The sequence below is a fragment of the Syngnathus floridae genome, chromosome 11 (genome assembly GCF_059516105.1).
Source record: "Syngnathus floridae isolate MCC-2025c chromosome 11, RoL_Sflo_1.0, whole genome shotgun sequence".
NCBI lineage: Eukaryota > Metazoa > Chordata > Actinopteri > Syngnathiformes > Syngnathidae > Syngnathus > Syngnathus floridae.
Window position 1 is genome coordinate 3269272 of NC_142423.1, and position 10820 is coordinate 3280091.

Sequence of the window (10820 nt, forward strand, 5' to 3'; positions counted from 1 at the left end):
CCGTATATATATATATATATATATATATATGTATATATATATATATACACATATATATGTATACACATATGTGTATATATATGTGTGTAAATATATATGTATATATATAAATATGTGTAAATATATATGTATATATATATATATATATATATATATATATATATATATATATATATATATATATATATATATATATATATATATAGTAAGGCTTTTTTTGTAAAAAAATAACCATGTTTCAAACTACAGTTAGGGTTTTAAGGTAGGGTTATGGTAGGATTTGAAACTAGGGTTGTCCCAAAACAACAAACCATGAACAAGAGTTCTTCTGACCCCAGAGGAAGGGTCTGTATTTTGACAATTTAACACGTTTAAAATTATATATTACATTTTGATGATACAATCGGGGCTCATGCGAGAACTTTGGGGATTCAGCGTCCTTTGAGAGAGTGAGCGAGCGCGTCCTCTAGCGGCCGATCACGCCACTTTAGAGTGCGACATTTGCCTCTTGTGCGCCTGCGCATTGCTCCGCGCTCGTCCCCCCACTGGTTTCCTTCTCTGTCGTCCATCCATCTTCCGCTCCTGCCTGCCGACAGGTAAGTGCCCTCCTCCGCTTCCTCATGCTTTTCCTCCTTTATCCATGCTCCGGTCGTCATCCGATTCGGCGTCTGTATGATTGATCCACGTCTGAATTAGATGCTCATCTGGTGCGGCCAGACGCTACGCGTGCGCGTACGTAGAGTCAAGTGAACGTCGCCATAAGGTCGCGCGAATCATTCGCTTAGTGCGCATGCGCATGAATGGTGAACCGGTGGTCGTTTCGTGAGATTGCGTGGTACCTCTTCCATATGGCGTCCTAATGTTACGTTATTTTGGACAGACACTACGTTTGAGAGCGGCAAGCTGGAAAGTAAATTTGAAAAAGCAAGTCATGTCAAATCCATCCATCCATCCATTTTCTGTACCGCTTAGTCCCCACGGGGGTCGCGGGTGTGCTTGGAGCCTATCCCAGCCGTCATCGGGCAGTAGGCGGGGGACACCCTGAACCGGTTGCCAGCCAATCGCAGGGCACACAGAGACAAACAACCATTCGCACTCGCACTCACACCTAGGGACAATTTGGAGTGCTCAATCGGCCTACCAAGCATGTTTTTGGGATGTGGGAGGAAACCGGAGTGCCCGCAGAAAACCCACGTGGGTTTTCATGTCAAATCTTTAAGTATAAATTGAAATAACTCCGATGACATGTTTGGAAGTGTAAAAATAAGTTAATCGCTGTTGACATGAACTAATGGCGGGAAACAAAGAGCTGTTGTTTGCATTTTCATGTTATTAATGACAGTGATGTTGATGTCATCGTGTCCAGTGAGGAAGATGCTGATCGGACGAGCGACAATGACGGAATCGCTTTTCCATGGACTCATCGTTTGACCTCGTAGAGCTCCTCGAACTACCAAACAAGGCTAGCGACATTGGCCGAGGCTTCCGCAACGCTTCCTACGAGCACGACCACGAACGCCACCAAGAGGCGACAGGCTTCACCACCACCTCGGGAAGCTGCAAGGTTCTTCCTTCATGTTTCGTGCATAGACACACACAGCAGAGAAACACAAAGATAGAATCATAGCTGATGCAGAAAGATTAGGCCAAGAGGCAGAGTCAAAACACATGCATGGATAAGTCCAGAGTAATGTCACAGCAGAATCTGTTCCCATAAGCACAATACAAATAGAGACAAAAAGTCAAGACAGATGTAAGCTCTCATGTCTTGTGCATAGACACACACAGCAGAAAATCACAAAAATAGAATCATAGCTGATGCAGAAAGATTACTCCCTTAAGGCCGAGAGTCAGTCAAAACACATCCTCAGGTCCAGAGTAAAGTCCCAGCAGAATGGGTTCCCGTTAGCACAGTAAAAATAAGTCAGGACAGATATACTAAGGAGAGCAGTCCCATTTGGAAAATAAAGTCAAGAGTAGTGTCACAGTAAAAACGCCAGCTGGAGTGGATACCAAAGGTTGAGACAAAGGTAAGGAGAGTAAGAAACAGGGTCACGTTAGCTACAGTCTCACAGTAAGTAATGTTCTGTAGCGTCCGCTGGAAATAAAAGTTGCGTCAAGAGGCCAGAAAATCTGGGGTTTGGACAAAAGTATTGGGACCACAAGCAAGTGAATCAACTTTTGTCCCCCCCCTTCAGGATTCATCAGTTCCATCTGGTGCTGCTGATGATGAGGTGGTCCGGGGTTCCGGCGACAACTGGACTGTCCCCGACGGTGGCGGTATTCGGCGCTCATCCGATACGGGCCTGGCTCTTGCCGTGGCGCTGCTGGTGAGTGGCGTGGCACTGGTCCTGGTGGCCTACGTCGTCCCCAGGGAGGCCCGCGTGGACCGTGATGCCGTGTCGGCCCGGCAGATGGAGCAGCTGCAGCTGTACTATGCAAGGCTGGGCTCGCACCTGGACAAGTGCATCATCGCCGGTCTGGGGCTACTCACCCTGGGAGGGATCTTCCTCTCTCTGCTCCTCCTGGCTTTCATGTGCCGGGGCCACGGCGTCTCGCCCTCGCACTGCCGGGCGCCCTTCGTCCGGCCCAAGCGGACCTACGGCTCCGTCAACATGAGGATGAAGCAACTCGCCGCTGGCGAAGACCAATCATCTGGAACCGAGCGGGAGGGACCTGCTTTGCCGGCCGAGTGATCCCACCGACCGCAGCGATTTGGTGCTAACGAAGGATGCCCGTCCATTTCTACGTCCGTCCTCTGCAAGGCAAAAATGAAGGAAAGCTGGATGCTGGCTATGAAGTTTTGGGATGCAAAAATGAAGAAAGTGCCGAATTTGAATTTAAGTCTTGGGACAACCATTTGCTGAAAATGGGGAGGGAAATGTGAAGACATTGTCATCATTCCTACTCAAGTGAAGAAATGTGGAATGTGGCCAAAAGCGAAAGTGGCCCTTGGACAAGAAAAAGTAAATTTGGACCAAAATGTGGAAAAAAAAAAAAGTAGATTTGGGGCAAAAACGTCAAATTGGTAAACGGGGCATTTTTGTCCATTTTGAGCTGTTTCGACAGGACAAGAAATGTTGGGGGCTGTCATCCAAAAAGAGGTTGTTCGCTGCGCCCGTTGGATTGTTTCGAACGCCAAAGACCTGATCCGGAACATCTTTGTCCATACAGCCAGTTGGCTTGAGACATAAGGCACAAGAAGCTGGACCTCCAAGGCGGATGTCATTATAAAAAGCTGCAATAGATATAGTCACGCCCCCCAGCGCCAGAGGGAGACGCATATTCACTGATAGTTTTTGTTTGTTTCTCGGGGTTTTGCCGTTCGTTGCTGTCATGTTGTTTTGCAGGTTTTGACGAGCCTGTGGGAACGAAGACAAACCTTCGCGACTTTGAATCAAAAGTTGCCTTTTGGAGCAGGACATTTTTCAGATATTTGACATTTGAGTATCTCACATGTTTAATGATCAGCTGTTTGAAGAATTGCAAAGATATGTCGACATTACAACATGAGCTGCAGTTAATGACATTCAAAAAAAGATCCTATGCAAAAAAAAAAAAACTAATGATGATTTTTTTCCGTTGAAAAGCTAAACAGCACTAAAAGGGTCAACGTTTTGTCAAACGCTGAAAAGTTCCACTTGTAATTCCGAAGCATTAAGGAAACAACAAAAAGGGATTTTAGTCACTTTGTTTCTTTAGATTGTTGGATTTTTTCTTCTGCCAAAAATTGTCTCAAAAAGGTCTCCCCATGGCCGGGCCCTGTTATTTCCTAATTCCTTCCACATTTCTTGAGAGAGTCAAACCAAAGACATGTTTCAGTTCTTCCCAATTCCAAATTGTATTTTGGCGAGTTGCAGCGCTTCCTGATTTTGCTAGCAACAGAAGCTGATGGACTCTGATTGGCTAGAGGACTGGAAGCAGCTACATGAACATGTCGTCGTAGCCCGGCGGGGGAAGGTGGTCCGGATCGGGCCTGAGGGAACATGACCAAGCTTTGTGAGACACGACACTGGCCAGGCAACGCGGGTGAGCGAGTGAGACGGCACATCTCACCCGGGCTGGCGGCGTCCCACGGAGTTAAACGGGTCGAAGCGGGCGCCGGGTGGCACCGCACCAGGGGGCAGGATGTCCGGGATGCCACCAGATGGGTCAAAACCTGAGCGGGGGTAGCCCATTCGCAGAGGGTCTGCCATCATGCCGCCACCTGATGCCGACCTGCCGGGAGGCAGAGAAAGTGAAAAGCACGTGTCTTGCCACTACGGTCAATGTTGCACTCAAGAATTGGACCGCAAGTTTGTTTGGCGACTTCAGGAAAGACAATGAGTAATTTGGACCCAGAAAAGGGAAAAATGCGTGTGATGCGGCAAGCGTGTGACTCACCCCAAAGGATCCAGATCGGCGCCTCCCACTGAGAATGGCGGCGCCATGGGTTCGGGCCTGAAAAACACACGTCACGCCGTGTTGCAACCAAGAGTGTATTCAGACCTGACTGTTTAGTCCACTTTAAACGGACCAGGGTTCGATTGTAACGCTGATCCGGACCATTTGTGCAGGTGTAAATACACGCAAACAAATCCTGGTGTGGATTAAAGAAACGGACCCAGACCCACTTTTTAAAGTGGTTTTGGGTCGCTTCCAAATGAACTCTGGTGCGGTTCGCTTTAGGTGTGAATACAAACAGCATAGATTCAAACCAACAGCACAAATATGCGGCGCAGGAATGCATGCGCGTAGGCTGTGCTCTGTGTGCCGTCTTGGTCATTCCTGTCCAATGGGAGCACAGATCGTCACAAGCATGGGTGTGTTTACAAAATATACTTCGCTTGCAACATGTACAGTCTGAATAGGAACAGCACCAAACGAAAAAAAATTAAGCCTGCTTATGGTTTGGACCAAACAAGGACTTTTCTGGTCTGAATACACCCTAAGTATCGGCTCAGCAACAGGAGAGGAACTTGTGGCAATCCCCACAAAGGTGTGTGGAAATTTGCAGGAAATTTGGAAAATTGTCGCATCATTGTACAACTACGCAAAAATTCAAAGTGGTGTCCTGGGCTGCTTCTTTTGTCAAAATCAATCTCCACAACTTGGGTCCGCACCGGTGCTCGATATGGCGAAGAGTCACCACTTTTCTTCAAGCCAAACTCCCCGATCCATGTAGGCACTAGTGCTGGTGCCTGAGCGCTACTTTTGTCTAAACCAAACTCCTCCACTCGGGTTGGGACGGATGGTTCTTGGGCACTACGCCGCCACAACACTTTGCCAAAGCGCCGTTTGGTCAAAATCCCCACAGGTGGGCACGACTCGGTCCTGATGCTTGTTACCACGGCGACTTGCGATCAAGGCAGTCGGTCGGTTGGCCTGCCGGTTGGTTCATACCAGTGCGGCTGCGCAGCATGTCGCGGGTGCCTCTCAGGGACCCGCGTGGAGTCGCGGAGGTTGTCATCGTCGCGGCCGTCTGGCCTGCGCGTCCACTCCGCTTGCGTGCGTTTGTCTCGCGACGGCAGCAGCTGAGAGCGAACGGCCGCCGCCAGGCCACCCACGTCCTTGTAGACTCTGAACACCAAAAACGAGAGCAAAACGTCTTCGGAGAAAAAGGTTGGAATGTTTACAAAGCGCTGGCTGGATGGCCCCTCTCGGGTTCCCAATGGAGGATCAGCGATGCGCTTCTGCATCTTCGAGAGCAACTCCTTCTCAATGTGCAAAAACATTATTTGCAGATGGTGCTATAGCCACAAATCCTGTGGCACTCACCTGTCGAATGTGCGCAAGTGGCCAGCTTCCACGTGCTCATTGAGGTTGACGATCACGTCCGACCTCTGCTGTGTGCTGCGGTTCTTCACAAACACACACGCGACCACATCAGTCACAGCTCCGAGCGTTTGTCAACAACTACTTGAAAGTTGCTGATTTAAAAATCTCCCCCCCTTACCAAAAAAACAAAAATCAAGATTGACACATGCCGTTGGTGAGGAGGCGCAATGGAAAATAAAAAAATAATTTCCAATCGCTTCATGAAAAACAGGACGTTCATTTCCATGGACACTAAACTAAATTAACGACGATTTGGGTTCGTCGGTCCTTTCGTCATATTTGTCGAAAATTGGCAGAAAATGTTCATTCTTCATTTGGAGGATTTGGACAGTTTCAAGTTAAACAAGAGCTCCAAACGTTGATCCAAGTAATAATTTGATCATAAATGGGTCTTGTTAGTTTGCTTTATTAATCAATCCCTTCACCTCCAGTGCCGAGTGTGGTTAGAAAACTGGGCTTCAGAGAACAAACGGTGGCAAAAAATATCATAAAAAAAGAAACACCTTCCAATTAGGAGTAATTGAGTCAAATTAATTATTCAATTTACTTGTCAAGTTTCTTTTACGATTCATTGAAGAATTAGATAAAAGAAGATTGAATCTTCTGCTTTATTGTCCTTTCATGTTCGCATGACTTGCCCGATTGGAAATCTCTCCGCGCAAGGCTGATGACTCACCATGAGGTTGAAGACGAGCGCCGAGTCGACCACCAGTGCTTTGAGCAGCAGCTGAGCGTCTCCCGGCTCCGAGGCGTACCTCAGGGTGTAGATCTCCTTGTTACTGCTCCAGCCCGACGGCAGCAGTTCCGACTTCTTGTCGCTGCTAAGCGCCTGACCAACCCCGAAACAAAGAGAAAGAGAAAGGTTTGGGGAAATACTCACAAAACTTCACTACAGCCACTTATCATCCTGCAGAAAAGAGCAATAAGGACTATTCATAAAGTAAACTACTTGGAACACACAAATCCACTTCTCATACAATCCAAACTATTGAAATTCACTGACAGTATCTTATCAAACAGTAATCATCTTGTATAAGGCAAAAGCAAAACAACTACCACAAAATATCCATAACTTACTTAGGAATCGGGAGGGAGGTTATAAGCTAAGGGGAATCATAACTTCAAAATCTTAAACATAAGAACAACCTTAAGAGGTTTCTGTATATCTATAACCGGGGTCAAACTATGAAACAGTCTAAGTGAGGAACTCAAGCAAAGTCCAAATATCCACCAGTTTAAATTGTTTCTACAAAAACATGTTGTTTAGCGGGTACAAGGACTAAAGATCATAGATTGTGTGTGTGTGTGTGTGCGTGTGTGTATACTTGTGGGTATATGTGTATGGAAGTATAAATATTTGTGCGTGTGAATACATACGGATACATGTAGGTGTATATATGCTATGCTACTCAAAGTCAAAAGTCAAAGTCAGCTTTATTGTCAATTTCTCCACATGCCAAAGACACACAAAGAAACCGAAATTTCGTTTCCCCCCTATCCCACGGTGACAAGACATGGCTCACAACAGACAAACAGTAAACAAGTATAACAAAAGCGTGCTGAATAAATAATGAATAAATAACACAACAATAAATAAATAAATAATTAATTAAGAGGAGCGTAAAAACGCGTACAGCAGACATTCCCGAAAATAGCGCAACAGTGCCGCACGCTACGCAGAAGGGGGTAGCGAGTTCAGGGCCCTAACAGCCTGGAGAAAGAAGCTGTTGGCGAGTCTGGTGGTGCGGGAGCGCAGGCTCCTGTACCTCTTCCCAGAGGGCAGAAGGTCAAACAAGGAGTGAGCCGGGTGACTCACATCTCTGGCAATCGAGGTTGCCTTGCGGGCGAGATGGGAGGTGTAAATGTCCTTCAGGGAGGGAAGCGAAGCACCAATAATCTTACCAGCCGTATTCACTATGCGCTGCAGGGCCTTCAAGTTCTGTTCAGTGCAGTTACCACCCCAGACAGCGATGCAACTGGTGAGGACGCTCTCAATGGTGCCACGGTAGAATGTAGACAGGACTGCCTGAGGAGCACATGCACGCCTGAGCTTCCGCAGGAAATACAGGCGGCGCTGAGCTTTCTTTGCCAGTGACGAGGTGTTCGCGGACTAGGAGAGGTCCTCACTGATGTGCACCCCCAGGAACTTGGTGCAGCTCACCCTCTCCACCACAGCACCGTCGATGATCAGCGGCAGGTGTGTTGTGTGACCCTTCCGGAAGTCCACAATGATTTCCTTGGTCTTACTGACGTTCAGCAGGAGGTTGTTGTCCCTGCACCACGTGGTCAGAAGGTCAACTTCCGACCTGTACCGAGTCTCGTCGCCCTTCGTGATGAGACCCACCAGAGTCGTGTCGTCAGCAAACTTCACTATGCAGTTGTCGCTGTAGGTCGCAGTGCAGTCATGCGTCAGCAGGGTGAAGAGCAATGGACTGAGCACGCAGCCCTGGGGGGCCCCCGTGCTCAGCGTGATGCTGGCGGAGATTTTGTCGCCAACACGCACCACCTGAGGCCTCTGACAGAGGAAGTCCAGTATCCAGTTGCAGAGGGAGGTACTGAGGCCCAGCTCGTCGAGTTTGGAGATGAGTCGCTGCGGCACAATGGTGTTGAAGGCAGAGCTGAAGTCCACAAACAGCAACCTCACATATGAGTCCTTTCTCTCCAGGTGGGTGAGGGCCGAGTGGAGGGCAGAGCAGATGGCATCCTCAGAGGACCGCTTGGCACGGTACGCAAACTGGAAAGGGTCAATGGTGGGGGGGAGAACGGACTTGATGTGCTCCAAGACCAGCCGCTCAAAGCACTTCATGATGATGGGCGTCAGTGCCACAGGGCGGTAGTCATTGAAGCAGGACGGTGCAGGTTTCTTCGGCACAGGAACGATGGTGGCAGCCTTGAAACACGAGGGGACGATGGCCTGCTGCAGGGAAATGTTAAAGATGTCTGTGAAGACACCCGACAGCTCCCCAGCGCAGTCCTTCAGCGCTCGACCCGGGATGTTGTCAGGGCCCGCCGCCTTACGGGTGTCAATAGCGGCAAGCGCCCTCCTCACACCCCTGCGCCTCTCTGCCGACGAGAGGCGCAGGGGCTGCTCGTGTGGGGGGGGAGTGGTCTTCAGCGGGCAAGTGCTGTTCTGGGCGTCGAAGCGAGCAAAGAAGCGGTTCAGATCGTTCAGCAGGCGGACGTCGCCCTCACAGCTCCTCGGCGCGGGCTTGTAGTCTGTGATGGTCTGAATGCCCCGCCAAAGGCTACGTGCGTCCTTGCTGTCCTTGAAATGGGTGGAGACCTTGCACGAGAACGCCTTCTTCGCTTCTTTGATGCCTCGGGACAGGTCGGCCCTCGCTGTCCTCAAGCCAGCCTCATCCCCTGCTCTGAAAGCCTTGTCCCTGGCCCTCAACAGTCTGAGGACAGCCCCCGTCAGCCACGGCTTCCAGTTCGCGCGAGTGACGACGGATTTCGAGCAAGTCACATCATCGATGCACTTCGTGATGTAAGAGGTAACAGAGTCAGTATATTCCTCTATGTCCGTCCAATCGTTGTAGGTGGCTGCCTGCTTAAACAAGTCCCAGTCAGTGGTGTCGAAGCAGTCACGAAGTGCATCGGAGGCACCCTCAGGCCACACTCGAACCTGCCTCCGAACCGGCCTGGATGCCTACTGTGCGTGTACCTATGTATGCATATAAATTATGTTTAGATAAAGGGGTGAGAGCTACAAAACTATGCTTCTCACTCCTTTCCGAATGTCTTTTTTTCCTCTCTTTTTTTCTCTCCGTGTTTATTTTGCTTCCTCAGTTTCATTTGGTTTTACGCAGGGATTTTGTCTGAAAGCAAACGGGAAGCTCGGTATTGTTTGTGTATTTGAATGCTCGGAATAAAAGTTGTAAAATAAACAAACAAAAACGATGAAAAAGACGAAAAGAGGACAGAAGCCCTTTTCCCGTTTTGTACTTCTTTCTGAGACTCTTCCGGTCTCAAATACGTTCCAAACGAGTGTCCTTGTAATCAAAGCGTAAACAGGGCATCGACTCTCGATAATACGTCTCTGGGCATTGCGGAAAAGAATTTTGAGAAACTTGCATCTTGTCCATAAGCACGTAGCATTACGTTATGTGTGCAGGGGCTAGTGGATTGGTAATCACCGACCTGGACTCATCTAACTTGAAGTGGGGTGTTGGGGGTGTGAAACTGATCACGTTAAAATTTGATGCTCAACTTTTATCTTCAGCTGCAACCTGATAATGAAACCCTTTAAAAATGTCTCCTTGAAAGAGGCGACGGTGTCGCGTGACTTGTAACGTTACGCATTTGGCTCGCAGCCTACGAGCACGGGTTAGTGAAGAATATCCGTCTATGGTCAGTAGACAAAAAGAAGAAAACGAGGTGAAACGACACGCTCAAGAGCCACTAAAGAGTGCGTTTACCTCGTCCCCGGAGCCGAGGCACTTGTATCCGCTTTTGACCACTTCCCAGTGGACGAAACACACGACGGCGTCCTGCGGACACGAGATGGCGTCGCCAAGGCAGGAGTATAACAGCTCCAAACCCGCCATGGTACTAACGCAAACAAATGTTGAGAAGCAAAACGAAAAGGAAAAACGCAATGAAATGATGTGATGTCACATTCACAATCGGAAGACGGGCGGGCTTCCCGCTCGGCCTTTTCAGCGTAAAGCGTCAAGAGGGGCGACACTGCACTGCCTAGTCACTAACAACCGACTATTGAAATGATTGAAACTATTGAAAACAATTGGTCAAATAGACTATTGTATTATATAACATGTTTTATCTCTTCTGTGGGTGTGAGGGAAAACATTAACGGTTCCAGCGTTCATTTTGAAATTTGTCATCGATATAAATTGAATAAATTATTATTATATCCAGTTACCCACGTTATTTTGCCGTCACGATTTGTCATATAGTTTGCGTTACATACTACGATTAATATTAAATGCTTACGACGAATTGATTGCGTTTTGATTATATATAGTATCGTAATATCTCGCCCG

The 10820-nt window shown here is 48.2% G+C and overlaps 2 protein-coding genes across 3 annotated transcripts; one reads left to right on the top strand and one right to left on the bottom strand.

Annotated features, from left to right (window-relative positions):
- Positions 1–501: 501 nt before the first annotated feature.
- Positions 502–3661, top strand: tmem74b (transmembrane protein 74B). Of its 2 annotated transcripts, XM_088388975.1 has the most exons (4): positions 502–596; positions 1367–1564; positions 2199–2330; positions 2415–3661. In XM_088388975.1, exons 2-4 carry the CDS (start codon positions 1415–1417, stop codon positions 2694–2696), a joined length of 564 nt encoding a protein of 187 aa, XP_088245101.1. In that variant the 5' UTR covers positions 502–596; positions 1367–1414; the 3' UTR covers positions 2697–3661. The 2 variants fall into 2 exon arrangements, with proteins under 2 accessions (XP_088245101.1, XP_088245100.1); XM_088388974.1 differs by having other exon boundaries at positions 2199–3661.
- On the bottom strand, positions 3436–10786 carry psmf1 (proteasome inhibitor subunit 1). Its single transcript, XM_088388973.1, has 7 exons — positions 10236–10786; positions 6494–6646; positions 5758–5840; positions 5383–5559; positions 4384–4440; positions 4057–4218; positions 3436–3976 (listed from the first exon to the last, which is right to left on the bottom strand). Exons 1-7 carry the CDS (start codon positions 10362–10364, stop codon positions 3925–3927), a joined length of 813 nt encoding a protein of 270 aa, XP_088245099.1. The 5' UTR covers positions 10365–10786; the 3' UTR covers positions 3436–3924.
- Positions 10787–10820: the final 34 nt, after the last annotated feature.